The sequence below is a fragment of the Oncorhynchus keta genome, chromosome 15 (genome assembly GCF_023373465.1).
Source record: "Oncorhynchus keta strain PuntledgeMale-10-30-2019 chromosome 15, Oket_V2, whole genome shotgun sequence".
Classification (NCBI taxonomy): Eukaryota; Metazoa; Chordata; class Actinopteri; order Salmoniformes; family Salmonidae; genus Oncorhynchus; species Oncorhynchus keta.
The window spans coordinates 38,412,315-38,429,626 of NC_068435.1; the positions used below are offsets into that span (position 1 = coordinate 38,412,315).

General features: G+C 40.6%; 1 protein-coding gene across 3 annotated transcripts in view; it reads left to right on the top strand.

The window, feature by feature from the left end:
- Positions 1-9,368, top strand: part of LOC118394889 (far upstream element-binding protein 3-like) — an 89,689-nt gene extending 80,321 nt beyond the window's left edge. For all 3 annotated transcript variants that reach the window (XM_052463993.1, XM_052463992.1, XM_052463991.1), the window contains one exon: positions 8,258-9,368. In XM_052463993.1, coding sequence (XP_052319953.1) covers positions 8,258-8,302 — 45 coding nt within the window. In that variant the 3' untranslated portion in view covers positions 8,303-9,368. The remainder of the gene's footprint in view (positions 1-8,257) is intronic.
- The last annotated feature ends 7,944 nt before the right edge of the window (positions 9,369-17,312 follow it).

Sequence of the window (17,312 nt, forward strand, 5' to 3'; positions counted from 1 at the left end):
TAAGATACTCAAGCGAGAAAGTGATGTGGAGCCTTCCTCGAATAACTCGGCAGAACCGTCTTTCTTTCAGCGACATTCTTAGATTTGGGAAATCACACAAAAGTTGCACTATTTAACATGAGAGAAATTGTGTTTTCAGTTATTCCCCTAAAATCCATTAGGGCTGGAATCCATTTGGAACAGTGAAACAACCAACAGGTTTCTGTTATGGGATGACATTAGTGCCATCAGAAATGTATCTGATGAATCACACTACTATCACTTCATATTCCAGCATCTGTTTGAAACTAGACAGCAATATGATGATAAATGTGCTCTTTCTTACATTCTCTTAACTGCCAGTCATATCTTATGTCCCAGTGGTTTGTCAACAATCATTTATTCACCTCTTCCACACTCCAAATTACAATGCTTGTCTTTCATAATTTGGTCAGATATACTTGAATGTGTAGTGCCAGTGTTTGACAATTTGTTTACGTTTTTGCTAGAGCGAAACAGACCTCAAGACATTTGAATTTGTAATTATTAGAGATCCCCATTACTCTTCCTTGAGTCCAAAAATATTAAGGCATTTACATTACACATAAAACAATGAAATAACACATATGGAATAATGTAGTAACCAAACAAGTGTTAAACAAGTCAAAATATATGTTATATTTGAGATTCTTCAAAGTAGCCACCCTTTGCCTTGATGACCGCTTTGCACACTCTTGGCATTCTCTTAACCAGCTTCATGAGGTAGGCACCTGGAAGGCATTTCAATTAACAGGTGTGCCTTGTTAACTTTTAACTTTCCTTTAATGCATTTGAGCTTGTGACAAGGTAGGGGTGGTATACAGAAGATAGCCCTATTTGGCAAAAGACCAAGTCGATATTATGGCTAGAACAGCTCAAATAAGCAAAGAGAAGCGACAGAGACATGAAGGTCAGTCAATCCTGGAAAATGTCAAGAACTTTGAAGGTTTCTTGCAACTACAGTTGTAAAAACCATCAAGTTCTGTGATGAAACTGGCTCTCATGAGGACCAACACAGGAAAGGAAGACCCAGAGTTACGTCTGCTGCAGAGGATAAGTTCATTCGAGTTAACTGCACCTCAGATTGCAGCCCAAATAAATGCTTCAAGGCAAAGGGTGGCTACTTTGAAGAATCTGAAATATAAATATATTTTATTTTGTTTAACACTTTTTTGCTTACTCCATGATTCCATTTGTTATTTCATATTTTTGATGTCTTCACTGTTATTCTGCAATGTAGAAAATAGTAAAACAATTAAGAAAACCCCTTGAAGTATGTGTTCTAAAACTTTTGAACGGTAGTGTAGATAGTCAGTTTAGCTGAGTAAATGAAAGCAAAGCTGAAAGGCAATGCTCACAAGTTTATTTGTTCACAAAACAGTGAGCTAATGCTAGCTAGCTTGGTTGGCTGCTCATAAAATGTTCCATAATATGGGGACTTGATGACTTTAATCCATAGAGTTTCTTAAATAATGCACAAAGGTACCCGAAGGACAGTGTTTGTAACCACTGAAGTAATTAATAATGAAGAATACACAGTGAATCTATTAGATCTACTGTATTATTTACACTGTATATACAAAGTATGTCGACACGCCTTCAAATTAGTGGTTTTGCGTATTTCAGACACACCCGGTGCCGACAGGTATATAAAATCGAGCACACAGCCACTCAATCTCCTTAAAAATATACATTTCCAGTAGAATGGCCTTAGTGAAGAGCTCAGTGACTTTCAACGAGGCACCGTCATCAGATGCCACCTTTCCAACAAGTCAGTTTATCACATTTCTGTCCTGCTAGAGCTGCCCCGGTCATCTGTAAGTGCTGTTATTGTGAAGTGGAAACAAAGCCTCAGCCACGAAGTGGTCGGCCACACAAGCTCACAGAACGGGACCGCCGAGTGCTGAAACGCGTAGTGTGTAAAAATCGTCTGTCCTCGAGTGCAACTCACTGCTGAGTTCCAAACTGGCTCTGGAAGCAATATCAGCACAAGAACTGTTCGTTGGGAGCTTCATGAAATGGGTTTCCATGGCCGAGCAGCCGCACACAAGCCTAAGACCACCATGTGCAATGCCAAGTGTAGGCTATAGTGGTGTAAAGCTCACCGCCATTGGACTCTGGAGCGGTGAATCACGCTTCACCATCTGTTAGTCCGAAGGACTAATCTGGTTTGACGGATGCCAGGGGAACGCCACCTGCCCGAATGCATCGTGCCAACTGTAAAGTTTGCTGGAGTGTAAGTGCATTGAACCTACAACTAATTTACGGCCCTGCAACTTTGACATCACTGCCTAAATACTGTTAATGTAAAGGTCATGAGATGTATCCTTGTCTGGGACAATTTAAGGATATTTAATTTTATGGTTGTGGGGTAGATCCATTTACTCCTTTGTTCTTCTTTAAGAGTACAGCCATATAGAAATACATGGTCGGACAGTAGGCCGCAGAGGCTTTGAATATGTGACTTACATCTTTCCAGTTTTCCATACTGTATGTATTATAATGTGTTGTGTTTTATGTATTTGTATGCTGGCATCATGAAATCAATTTCCATGTACAGAGTTTACAAAACATTAAGAACACCTGCCCTTTCCATGACATAGACTGACCAGGGGAAGGTTATGATCCCTTATTGATGTCACTTGTTAAATCCACTTGAATCGGTTTAGATCAAGGGGAGGATGTAGGTTACAGAGTGATATTTAAGCCTTGACACATGGATTGTGTATGTGTGTGCCATTGAATGGAAAAGACAAAAAAATGTAAGTGCCTTTCAATGGGGTATGATAGTAGGTGCCAGGCGCACCCATTTGTGTCAAGAACTGCAACAACAGTTTCCTGCGTGTATCAAAAATGGTCCACCACCCAAAGGACATTCAGCCAATTTCACACAACTGTGGGAAGCATCCCTGTGGAATGCTGTCAACACCTTGTAGAGTCCATGCCCCGACGAACTGAGGGGGGGTGCAACTCAATATTAGCAAGGTGTTCCTTGTGTTTCGTATACTCAGTGTTAATGGACAATTAAGTATATTGTATCGTATCTACAACAATTTATCCCCCTAAACTGCTAACTTTTAACTCTGCTTATAGAAAATCCCTCAATAGAGAAGTCCCCTGTCTTGCCACATATTCTACAATCTGTAGCCTAATATCGAAGCAAGGGATAAATATGTCTCTTATAGTATTAGCTATAGTCTCTTATTTGCTGCAGGCTGACACTGAATTTAGGAGATTCACACACATTACCCACATATCAACTGATGTACATGAATGTTTCAAAATGAACATTGAGGGCAGTCATAAAGAAACTTTGAGGACAGCCAGTTTCCAAGTCCTTTGACAGCATAAATTGGGTTCAGATTAAAGACGAGGATAACTAAAAATGGCCTAAATTAAGAAGAAACCATTCTCACTCGAAAGTTAAAAATGCATTCCAAAGAAGGCCAACATGGGTGAACATTAACACTCAATTTTAAACTTTTGTAAACAAGATGCATATTTAACTTAAGAGCAACAGCATCTCACTATTACAACTTCAAAATCACAACCGAGGGCACAACGCCACTCTAAATTACAACCACACAAGATTGAATAGTGAGACAGATGTTGCTTTTCGATTCTCCTTCGATCTCTCCCTAACTGTACACTCATACACTTCACCTTGTGATTTAAAAGGAATGCAGGGGTGTAAGGGAAATGGTGGGAAATTCCTAGAGCTGTTCTTGCCTCAATCCAACACTTTCGAATACATGAGGGGGAGTGAACAAGTGCACACTTCAAGGTGAAGGGTAGAGAATCAGGACACGCGTACATTTCATATTCCGGTGACATAATACCTTGCACCGTTTTCTTCTGATACCTCCTCCTTTTGGCCCACATAGTTATCCCTCTTCCATTCTCCCTCCTTGGTAAGTATCAGGAGAATTTTCAATCCCAATGATAATAACAATCAATCAATAGCTTTGACCAATCCCTGAGGTTTGTCAGACCCTGGGTTCAATAATAATTAGTCAAAGACTCAGCTTATGCAAAAGGTTAGTACAGTTTATTCAGAGAACGTTCTGAAGTCCACAATACAAAGACATCCATTTTATAGCGTCGCACATACTTCCACACAAACAGCAGATATCATACGCACATACAAGCACACAAACAGTAGGTATCATACGCACATACTTCCACACAAACAGTACATATCATACGCACATACAGTGGGGCAAAAAAGTATTTAGTCAGCCACCAATTGTGCAAGTTCTCCCACTTAAAAAGATGAGACAGGCCTGTAATTTTCATCATAGGTACACGTCAACTATGACAGACAAAATGAGGGAAAAAAATCCAGAAAATCACATTGTAGGATTTTTTATGAATTTATTTGCAAATTATGGTGGAAAATAAGTATATGGTCAATAACAAAAGTTTCTCAATACTTTGTTATATACCCTTTGTTGGCAATGACAGAGGTCAAACATTTTCTGTAAGTCTTCACAAGGTTTTCACACACTGTTGCTGGTATTTTGGCCCATGCCTCCATGCAGATCTCCTCTAGAGCAGTGATGTTTTGGGGCTGTTTCTGGGCAACACAGACTTTCAACTCCCTCCAAAGATTTTCTATGGGGTTGAGATCTGGAGACTGGCTAGGCCACTCCAGGACCTTGAAATGCTTCTTACGAAGCCACTCCTTCGTTGCCCGGGCGGTGTGTTTGGGATCATGCTGAAAGACCCAGCCACGTTTCATCTTCAATGCCCTTGCTGATGGAAGGAGATTTTCACTCAAAATCTCACGATACATGGCCCCATTCATTCTTTCCTTTACATGGATCAGTCGTCCTGGTCCCTTTGCAGAAAAACAGCCCCAAAGCATGATGTTTCCACCCCCATGCTTCACAGTAGGTATGGTGTTCTTTGGATGCAACTCAGCATTCTTTGTCCTCCAAACACGACGAGTTGAGTTTTTACCAAAAAGTTATATTTTGGTTTCATCTGACCATATGACATTCTCCCAATCTTCTTCTGGATCATCCAAATGCTCTCTAGCAAACTTCAGACGGGCCTGGACATGTACTGGCTTAAGCAGGGGGACACGTCTGGCACTGCAGGATTTGAGTCCCTGGCGGCATAGTGTGTTACTGATGGTAGGCTTTGTTACTTTGGTCCCAGCTCTCTGCAGGTCATTCACTAGGTCCCCCCGTGTGGTTCTGGGATTTTTGCTCACCGTTCTTGTGATCATTTTGACCCCGACGGAGTGAGATCTTGCGTGGAGCCCCAGATCGAGGGAGATTATCAGTGGTCTTGTATGTCTTCCATTTCCTAATAATTGCTCCCACAGTTGATTTCTTCAAACCAAGCTGCTTACCTATTGCAGATTCAGTCTTCCCAGCAGGTCTACAATTTTGTTTCTGGTGTCCTTTGACAGCTCTTTGGTCTTGGCCATAGTGGAGTTTGGAGTGTGACTGTTTGAGGTTGTGGACATGTGTCTTTTATACTGATAACAAGCTCAAACAGGTGCCATTAATACAGGTAACGAGTGGAGGACAGAGGAGCCTCTTAAAGAAGAAGTTACAGGTCTGTGAGAGCCAGAAATCTTGCTTATTTGTAGGTGACCAAATACTTATTTTCCACCATAATTTGCAAATAAATTCATAAAAAATCCTACAATGTGATTTTCTGGATTTTTTTTCTCATTTTGTCTTTCATAGGTGAAGTGTACCTATGATGAAAATTACAGGCCTCTCTCATCTTTTTAAGTGGGAGAACTTGCACAATTGGTGGCTGACTAAATACTTTTTTGCCCCACTGTACAAGCACACATACAGTAGGTATCATACGCACATACTTCCACACAAACAGTAGATATCATACACACATACATACACACGAACAGTAGGTATCCTAAACACCATACTGTATCATTACCCAGACGACAAAGATTATGGAGACCGTGTGAAGCACTCCCTGTCCTCCCCCAAGATTAGGGAGGCCGTGAGAAGTACTCCCTGCCCTCTACCAAATCTCTCAGTGACCCCTAGCCAAGGTCGGCACCGAATTTTGCTCAGACAGTCTGTGTTTAAGATACTATTGAGACATTTTGTACAGAGAGATCATTTTACTGACTAAACCTACACACCTCATTACTAGTAACTTTATGATTCTAATCAATTTCATACAATTATATGGTTTCAGGGTGGAATATTCTAATCCTTACTTTAAACATATAAATTCCATTATCAGTAAGATAATGACAAAATAATACACAGTATAGATATAGAACTTGCTGATATCATTACAATAATTAAAGGTAGATAACTACGACTTGCTATGACCTATGGAGTGCAGACAAAGGGGTCACGCAACCTGTTGAAGACTGATCTCACACTTTAATTTTCAGCTATTTAGCTGATTCACTTATCCAGAGCAATTAGGGTTAAGTGCCTTGCTCAAGGGCACATCAACAGATTATTCACCTAGTCGGCTATGTGAAAACCAAATCTGTTCGTTCGTTTGTATTTTCAAACGCTTGCACAGGGGTCAACTATTTTGTGCCTGTCTTTAGCTTCAAGTGGCGAGATTGGTTTAATTAAGGTACCTAATTTGATGAAACAAGTGCAACAGTTTTTCCACCATCGGAAACATGTACGAAGATGGTCCCTTCTGTCCTCAACACAAAACTTGGGCTTAACGGCAAGAAGGTTGATCTATCTATCATCGATAATAAAAACATGCGAAACCTGGAAGGCCGTGGAGAGCCAGAGTGGAAGAGGCCATGTCTGAGGCCAGCGTGAAGACAGGGATTTGGAAACTGATTACAAAAGGAGGGAAACTCTTCTTTTTCTCTAAGAAAGTAATCATCCGTTTTTCCTACAAAAAGTATTATACATATAAATGTGTATTGTGTCGTAATACCTTGTATAAAGGTTTAGTAAAACAAACTGTAGTGGTATAGTTTAATATTGCATCGTAAACTTTTAATAATTGTAATATGTATGCATTTCTGTACTAAAGATTTAGAAGAAAAGAAAAAGATTTGAAAAGAAAATGTAATTTACTTTTAATGATGTCTCTGTTTGTCTGTCCCCCGATCTGTTTCTCTCTCTCTCTCTCTCTCTCTCTCTCTCTCTCTCTCTCTCTCTCTTCTCTCTCTCTCTCTCTAAACAAGGGGAATGGGTTCATTGGGGTGTGTCTGTGTGTGGTGTCATTGAAACAACTGTTTTTTAAACCTGTTTAACCTTTAAACTTTTTAAAAAGAGTTCTCAGCAATCCATGTTTTAATGGTCAACATGTTGCTCATCTAGGTCTCTTGCACACAAGGGAATTAATTATATGTGCACAAAGGGTGTCCCCTAGTGTCTTGGAAACAACTGTTTTAAACCTGTCTAACCTTTAACCTTTTAAAAATAGTTCTCAGGGGGTCCCGGGGATGGAGTGTCCAGTGTACGTCTTAGTCAACCTCCCCAAAAAGATTCATTTGTATTTTTGAAGATGGGCCCCTTTTAACGCTGACCTAACCAGATCCATTTGACCCCCTTAATAACATTTTACTGCAGTGGGCTAAATCAGGGGCATAGTCTTAAACAATTCTACTGGGAAACAAAAGTATACACCTCACACACATGGTTATGGGTTTAATAAAAGAAGACAACTTTAACATGTCAGATATAGATGAAATATTTTCATTTTTTAGTATGCATCCCAAAATGACACTTTAAATACATAAAATGCCCCAGCTCACTCAACTTCCCCTCCCTATATGTTTGTATATAGATTCATTGTTTTCATTGACATGTATGTTTAAAACAAATGAAGGCTATTTATCCATTGAGCAGTAGCCATTGTTTTTATTCATACTGTTTGTAGACAATAGCTTCTACCCTCTTAAGTTAAATCTTATTATATCGGACCTCTCAGACTAGATACTATGACCAACTTTGAAGCCATGTCTGTGTGTGTGAGTGATATATTACTCTCTCTCTCTTTCTTTCTACTACCTCTCAATGTATACCAAAGTAACAAGTCTTTAACAATGTTTCAATGTTTTGTATTGCAACAGCTCTGAAAGACAATGATATATTTTGGGGGGACTACTAATATATGTTACAGTGTGCCTCTGTGAGAACTTTGTCATTGATCCTCTCTCTCTCTCTCTCTCTCTCTCTCTCTCTCTCTCTCTCTCTCTCTCTCTCTCTCTCTCTCTCTCTCTCTCTCTCTCTCTCTCTCTCTCTCTCTCTCTCTCTCTCAGGCTATGAAAAATACAAATTACATGACATTGACTCCTGAGTGTTGAACTTCTGCCCACTCTATAGCCACCCTGGTTATTATTTGACCCTGCGGATCATCTACGAACGTTGGAACATCTTGAATAACAATAAGGGGCACATGTTCTCTTAAATGTGCACTCAGCACAGCCCTCGGAGCATGGTCCCTCTCTAGTTTTAATCCTAGGTTTATGGAGTGTTTCCTAGATGCTGTGCTGCAGCATATGCATTGATAGGTCTTAGATTTTATAGACTGGGTATCTGTAAAACACTTTGTGACAACTAATGATGCAAAAAGGGTTTTTTAACAAATACATTTGGTTGATTGACAGATTTTAATTTTTTTTATTTTTAAATAACAATATTATGTTACATAGTCAGAAATGTCAATGTCTTTTCAAGTTTTCAAACCCGAGCCTCAAGGATACATTTTTAAATTAAAAGATGCTCTTTTTTAAATGTTTACCTTTATTCAACTAGGAAAGTCAGTTAAGAAGAAATTATTATTTTCAATGACAGCCTAGGAACAGTGGGTTAACTGCCTGTTCAGGGGCAGAACGACAGATTTGTACCTTGTCAGCTCAGGGGTTTGAACTTGCAACCTTCCGGTTACTAGTCCACCGCTCTCACCACTAGGCTACCCTGCCTCCCCTCTATGACTTCTCTGTACAGCAGCCCCAGACAATCATGTACAGTCGCTCCAACTTACAAGAATGGTTTTACATGGCAGTGATGAAAGCAGTTTATATTTGCGCTAATGGTATACATTTGATATACATTTTGATATAAATGATTTATATTTGATACAGTTACCCATTCAAAACTGTTGTTACAAAATCACTTCTCAACGTGTACATTTCCAGGTTTCAACAACAATAAAACAACTATATAGTTAATGTTTCTCAGACTAACACACTGTAGAGTTTCCTATCTTACTAAAGAACAATCATTGAGACAAAACACAAAAAGTTGCAAGATAATCTGCATACATGTCATTCTATACTGAAAACAGATACATTCTGAATGATGTTGATGTGATGACACGTTTTTTTATTCACGTCTCAATTTAGGAAAATACAGTTTATTTTTATTTGACTTAAATTGTATTATTTATCTTGTCTCGTACCGTGCTAATACACTACCAAGCAATGCAAGCAGATGTGGATTTAACACCAAAACAGTGTCTTTTTGGATCAATAATTGATCAAGAATACCAATAGGCTTGATTCAGATCCTCTTTCCTATTCAGACATAATATAATGCACAGCCACATGCAAATCCATAAACTCCACCAATAAAACAGTGAAATGCTGTCATTATTTTTGTCACCGTCCATCAATGGATGAATTCCATTATTGTTCTTTGCACCGAGCTTCCATTGGCTGGAGCTAATCAACATGGCAAATGAAAAAGACCCAAGTAAAACAAAGGTGAAAAGATGTGGTCAGCTTTGCTGTTTTTAATGATCTTTGTACTTTATTTTACAACAACCATGTCTTCCTAACATTTGCTATAACTAGTAAGCCTTACATCCTGAATGTACATGGGCTATCGAATATGCACCTGGGCACACATGGGAAGGGCGGGACAGCACGAACTTATAAGTAATTGAGGCGAGAACATAATTCCTAAATATTGTCAATAAAATAATTCCAGGTTGTAAGGCAACAAAATTTGGAAAATGTGCTGGCAACACTATCTGCAGTAACCCATGGGGAGGGGGTCACACTCAGACATTCAGAGACGGGGCATATTATTGTGGCCCTGGTGGCACAAAATCATCAAAGGTCTGACTGCACAGAGATGCTTGGGAATATGGTCACGACTGGGGACCACATGTGGGTGTTTCAGTGGAAGGGTGTAAATCTGATCTCCATCACCTAGGACGTGACAATGGATAATCAAATCTCCCCATTTTTGCAGGCCTTCTCATACAGCTGCAACTGAATATGCATTCATAAATCAAGATCTTTCTTGAGTTGAGCTCTGGGATGGTGCAACTGTTGAGCATCTGACTGTATGGTTGTTTGTTGGGGAAAGGGGTTGAGTGTGCGCGTGCGCGTGTGTGCGTGTGTGTGTGTGTGTGTGTGTGTGTGTGTGTGTGTGTGTGTGTGTGTGTGTGTGTGTGTGTGTGTGTGTGTGTGTGTGTGTATTCCACAAGTGCTGTGAGGGAGTAAAGATGTTAGGGATAATATAGGATGAATCACAATAATTTTTTTGATAAAATAATAATTGCTTGTCAAAACGTAATTTTTGTAATGGCAATACTGGTACGAGGTAACAATCCTTTACATAAACTGCCTACATTACTACATATATTAATAGCTAATTGTGGAAATTAAGATAAAAATGATTTTTTTTAAATATCTATATAATTTTTTAAATGCTACATATAATACAAATGGAGGTGAGGGCAATGGAAATGCTTTGGGCGGTTGATCTGCTTCTGTTCTGTGGGTGGCACTGTGTGCTCTTTTCGAAGAATGGGTCCCAGTCTCTCCGGGGATCTGGGGTGTCGGGGATGGTCTGCCGGTCATTGGGACGACAACCCAACAAGCGATGAGGAGGTGTTTTAGCGGGTGGAATAGTGGCCAATTGGAGGTTTACTTAGTAGCAATGCAAAGATCATGGTACAGCTATATAGACACTCCATCATCATGTTACTTTTTAATGGTACGTTTACAAACATGTATTATGATAAATAGAATTGAAACCTGTGTCTCATTATGGTAATTGGTGAAATAAGTATATAAAAAAAATAACAAAAGACAATCAGTATTTACCTGGCTAAAAGAGAAAGAAAATAATATCTATTGTTTACAGGAAACTCATTCAACAATTTTAGATGAAGTTTTGTGGAAAAAGGACTGGGGAGGGCGAAATATATTTCTCTCATGGGCAAAGAAATTCAAAAGGGGGATGACATTAATTAACAGTAATTTTGATCCAAATGTGCAAATTGTCCAAACAGATCCTCAAGGGAGATGGATGATTTTAAATATGTTATTGAATCATAAACAGATATGGCTTATTAAGCTATAAAATAAATGAAAAGAAACTCAACAAAAAAAGAAACGTCCTCTGACTGACAACTGTGTTTATTTTCAGCAAACTTAACATGTGTAAATATTTGTATGAACATAACAAGATTCAACAACTGAGACTTAAACTGAACAAGTTCCACAGACATAGTGGAAGGTGAACATCTGTCCCAGACTCAAATCTCTGGAAGACTGAAACATGTTTCCCTCATGAATTTCCCTGTATTTAGTGCCTTCCACCATTCCTTCAATTCTGACCAGTTTTCCAGTAACCTGCCGATGAAAAACATCCCCACAGCATGGTGGCAGCATCATGCTGAGGGGATGTTTTTCATCGGCAGGTTACTGGAAACCTGGTCAGAATTGTGTGTTCTCGGGGTGATGAGAGGTGTTGGGTTTGCGCCAGACATAACGTTTTCTTTGATGGCCAATAAGCTACATTTTAGTCTCATCTGACAAGAGTACCTTCTTCCATATGGTTGGGTAATCTCCCACATGCCTTTTGACGAACACCAAACGTGTTTGCTTATTTTTTTCTTTAAGCAATGGCTTTTTTCTGGCCACTCTTCCGTAAAGCCCAGCTCTGTGGACTGTATAAAGCTTAAAGCGGTCCTATGGACAGACACTCCAATCTCTGCTGTAGAGCTTTGCAGCTCCTTAAGGGTTATCTTTGGCCTCTTTGTTGCCTCTCTGATTAATGCCCTCCTTTCCTGGTCCATGAGTTTTGGTGGGCGGCCTTTTCAAGGCACCGTACAGGCAGCTTACAGCAGGCCCATAAAACAGATAGCGACTTCTCTTTAGTGTCTAGGTTGTTCAGGTGGGTGTCTGGGGTTGTGGACCGTTCCATTACGACCATAAATAAATACATACATTAACTATAATATGTATATCCCTCATCTGCACAACATTGAAAACGCTCCCACAACCCCTGCTCACAGACAGCTCACAGACATACAGTACATTGTTTCTGGGATTTGCAATCATTTCCTTTCTCACTCGCTTAACGCCACACTTTCCCAAACACCAAAAACACACGCCACACCTTCCATCACAGTACATCCACAGATACCCACATAATGTGCCTTCTGTCTGCTGTGTTTTCATCTCCACCATGTTGAATTAGTACTTTTGTGTTCCAATTAGTTATATTTGAAGATTGCTTTTCTATTTTTATTTTTTTGTATTATTACAATCCCTACCATGGCTGGTATTGTGTGTTCCATTATTCGCTTCCTCTATGAGAACTTTATCATTTTTATAACAGCCGTGTGTCTCTGAACATTTGGTTATCAATATACAGTTTATTGTCTACGAGAGCTACACGTTTCCCTAACAAACTATTTTCCTTGAAGATTCGGCAACTGATCATTAATGTCTATTTCGTGCCAGCAAGTCTTTTACCCAGGCTTTTAACCATTATTTTACCTTTAAAGAAAGCAAATTTGGCACCGATTGGGTGTTCATACCTCTAGCCTCTCTGTCCAAAATGGTGTACACATTCGAGTTGGATTTCGTTGACAGCTTCGCATGGGATCTCATGGGAACACTGAAGTACTGTAAAGAGGAACTCCCTAACTACACATTCAGGAACTTCTTTCTCTTGGATACCAGTAAGTACCAGATTCTCTCTCATGGATCTAGTCTGTATGTCAAGTAAGGCTTCTCTCAGAACGGTGTTCTCCTTTTTAAGTTTATTAATATCGGTTTCCATATTATTGACTGTGTAACGATGTGCGCTAAGAGTCGGGAAGCAAGTTCAGGGAGTGTGTTTTAATAAATAAATGTAACATAATACAAAACACGAACAACGCACAGACAAGAAACAGAAACAATGATGCCTGGGGAAGGAACCAAGGGGAGTGACATATATAGGGCAGGTAATCAAGGAGGTGATAGAGTCCAGGTGAGTGTCATTATGCGCTAATACGCGTAATGATGGTGACAGGTGTGCGCCTTAACGAGCAGCCTGGAGGCCGGAGACGGTGCATACATGACAGACTCTCCCTTTTAGCTTGTTTGTATCTTTCTCCAATGTCGCAGCTTTTTCGTGACTAATCTCGAGGCTTGCCTCATCTCATACTTGACAAGTTCTAGTATGCCCAGTTTGTCATTTGTTGATTTTAACAGATCGGTGTTGACCTTTACCATTCCCGGTGGTGAAAATATTCAACCATCTCTGTCTGTAGAAGAGTCATGTTTTCATTTTGAGGTTCCCCTATTTTACTCTCCATCATGTTTGGGTTTTGCTTATTTTCATAATATTTGTCAACACATTTCTCTAGTTTTATGATCTGTTTTGTGTTGATATCCAGATTGAAGGTTATTAATACCTGTTTGTGAAATGCTAATATTTGAATTTTACGTTTTTGTCTTGAGGTGATCTAGACTATTGTGTTCTAGCCGCTATCTTGCTCAGATTAACATTATTCTTAATGAGAAAAATAATCTAATAAACAAATGTTTGCATAACCAAAGACATGAAAACTGACGACACGAACGCCTATAAGAAATCCCGCTATTCCCTCAGACCAATCATCAAAAAAGCAAAGCATCATACGGGAATAAGATTGAATCCTACTACAACGGCTCTGACGGTCGTTGGATGTGGCAAGGCTTGAAAACTATTATGGACAACAAAGGGAAACACAGATGCGAGATGCCCAGTGACGTGAGCCTTCCAGATAAGCTAAATGCCTTTCATGCTCGCTTCGAGGCAAGCAACACTGAAGCATGCACAAGAGCATCAGCTGTTCTGGATGACTGTGTGATAACACTCTTGGTAGCCGATGTGCGCAAGACCTTTAAACTGGTCATCATTCACAAAGCTGCGGGGCCAGATGGATTACCAGGATGTGTACTCAAAGCATGCATGGACCAACTGGCAAGTGGCTTCACTTACATTTTCAACCTCTCCCTGACTGTCTGCAATACCTACATGTTTCAAGCAGACTACCATAGTCCCTGTGCCCAAGGAAGCAAAGGTAAGCTGCCTAAATGATTACCGCCCCGTAGCACTCATGTTGGTAGCCGTGAAGTGCTTTAAAAGGCTGGTCATAGCTTACATCTACAGCATCCTCCTGGATACCATACACCCACTCCAATTCGCATACCGCCCCAACAGGTCCACAGATGACGCAATCTCAATCGCACTCCACACTGCCCTTTCCCACCTGGACAAAAGGAACACCTATGTGAGAATGTTGTTCATTGACTACAGCTCAGCATTCAACACCATAGGGCCTACGAAGCTCATCACTAAGCTAAGGACCCTGGGACTAAACACTTCCCTCTGCAACTGGATCCTGGTCTTCCTGATGAGCCGCCCACAGGTGGTAAGGGTAGGCAACAACACATCTGCCACGCTGATCCTCAACACTGGGGCCCCTCTGGGGTGTGTACTTAGTCCCCTCCTGTACTCCTTGTTCACTCACGACTGCGTGGCCAAACACGACTCCAACACCATCATTAAGTTTGCTGATGACACAACAGTGGTAGGCCTGATCACCGACAATGATGAGACAGCCTATAGGGAGGACTGGCAGTGTGGTGGTCAGAGAACTGGCAGTGTGTTGGCAGGTCAGCAATGTCTCCCTCATTGCTAGACAAAGGAGCTGATCATGGACTACAGGAAAAGGCGGGCCGAACAGGCCCCTGTTAACATCAACGGGGCTGTAGTGGGGGCGGGTCGAGAGTTTCAAGTTCCTTGGTGTCCAAATCACCAACGCTCTTTCATACAGTCGTGAAAAGGGCACAACAAAACCTTTTCCCCTCAGTGTGGAAATGTTCTGTGTGGGAAATGTTCTGTTAAAAACTAACCTAAAGCAAAGATTATTGATGTCTTACTAAAATATAATTGGAACTTTTGTTTTAGAAGACTCCACCTCCTCCACTTGGGTCCGGATTGTCACCTCCTCTCTCCCTAGTTCAAGTTGGAAACTAAGCAACAACAAATGTCTTAAGTTCTTAGTACTGAACAAAACAAGTTATTTGTATTTGGGGCCCAAGGTCTGGCACGGGATGTGTGGGGTTAGTGTTTGGAACCATTGCACCTATCCTGACCTATCCTGACCTATCCTTAGATAGTATATAACCCAGAAGCTAAATCCACTCATGGGGCTCACGCTCCACCACCTGCGGGGGTGGGGTGGCCAGCCTCCTTGTTGTAACGTCTTTTAATAAAAGTAATACCTTGATTGATTATTCATTTTGCCTCTCCTCATTATTGATTAAGCATAGAATTTTCACCACATTTTCACCAAATTCATAAGAATTTGTAAGACCCTTATTTTATAGAAATGGACAGAGCCCGGTCTTAAAGTCAAATAGCAGCCTTTATTCACGAGAGTACTGCTCCTTACACATTTTACCATAGGTTATAAACTGAAAATGACATCAGCGTTTTCTAAATGTTCTGTCTCTTCTTGACACTGGTAGAAAGGCTCTATAGCTCTCAAGCCTTCCCTCCTCGCCTAGAGCCAAGGTCAGTCAGTGTAGATAAGCATTCTAGTCAGTCTGGAGATATAGTTAATTCATTTCTACCAAGGAACAGACAGTCATTGTTCTAAACTCTTGACCACATTCACACACATTATATTCAGTACTGGGATCAATAAAGAAAACTCTTACACATACAGAATAGTATTCTGATTAGTACATATACAGTAACATAATAGTATTCTGATTAGTCAGTCCTGATTGAAATGTATACATAATTAGTCATCATTGATAAAAATTCCCTTAACATTAACTCTTTCTTGAACTGCATTGTTGGTTAAGGGCTTGTCAGTAACATTTCACGGTAAGGTCTACTACACCTGTTGTATTCGGCGCATGTGACAAATACAATTTGATTTGAAAACCCACCTATTTGACACTCCAGGTCAGGCTCAAGCAAATTCTCATAGTATTTGAAAGTATAGAGCACATGCTGGTTGGACCCTGGTCTGGTTCTGATGCAGTCAACAGGGGTTTTGCTCTCTCTCCTCTCAGTGAGATGTCAGTTAGATTTACACACAGGAGTGGGTGTGCCTGGCTGGTCTGGACTGGACTGTCCTCACCAGACAGCTTCAGTCCATATCGAATGTACAGGATGGAGTTAAGGGTCTGCAAGGACATCTGATTTCTAAGTTTGCTTTTTACCACACTCATCTGGCTGAATACTCTCTCGACTTCAGTATTCGAGTGTGGCAAGGACAACACAGACACAGCAGCAAGTTCTCGAAACGGGTTGATATCAGCTGCATCCCTGAACTTCCAAATCTCACTCCAGAAGCCCAGTGTGTTTTTGTCTCATTCCAGTTACTAAGATGGATGGCCATTGCTGGACAATCTTGTCAATCTCTGCAGGGAAGTAGCCAAGGAGATTGACTATTTTTTATATTTCTCCAGGGCTCTTATTGTGCTTTAGAGTTTCCTCCACATTGAAAACTGCAATGCTGCAATGCTTCGATGTTGTCCGGCAGTGTCACCCTCAACTCATTAGTGAGGGAGATGGTGAAGGCTACACACCTTTTTCAGACATTATTTTCATCCTCAGGCGCAAGGTGGAGCTCAGCTGCCTTTGACTCAAAAAGGTAACCAAGGTACGGTTTGGGACTGATGTATCCATCTATTGGCCCTTTGAGTACATCAACATTTGCCAGTGGATTCAGCACCCTGCTGCTCACAGACTTGATCAAGCTAACCAAGCTGTCAAGTTGCTTAAGAGGAGCTACTTGCTCTCCCTCAAAAGCCTTGATGGCCAACTGTACCTCACCCAGCACTGACTTCAACAAAGAATAATATGTTTTGAGGATCACTGTACATGGAGTATAAAACCTCAGCTGTGAAATGCAGCCTAAGCTCCTCCCACTGGTCCAAAATGCGTGAAGAGAGCCAACGTTGGAGAGCCTGTAAAGGAGGAGGCTGAAACATTGGTCACCCACATCCGGTCGGACATTTTCCGGTAAATTTCCGGAATTTTTCTGGATATTTTCCATGGGAAGTTAAGCCCTGGAAT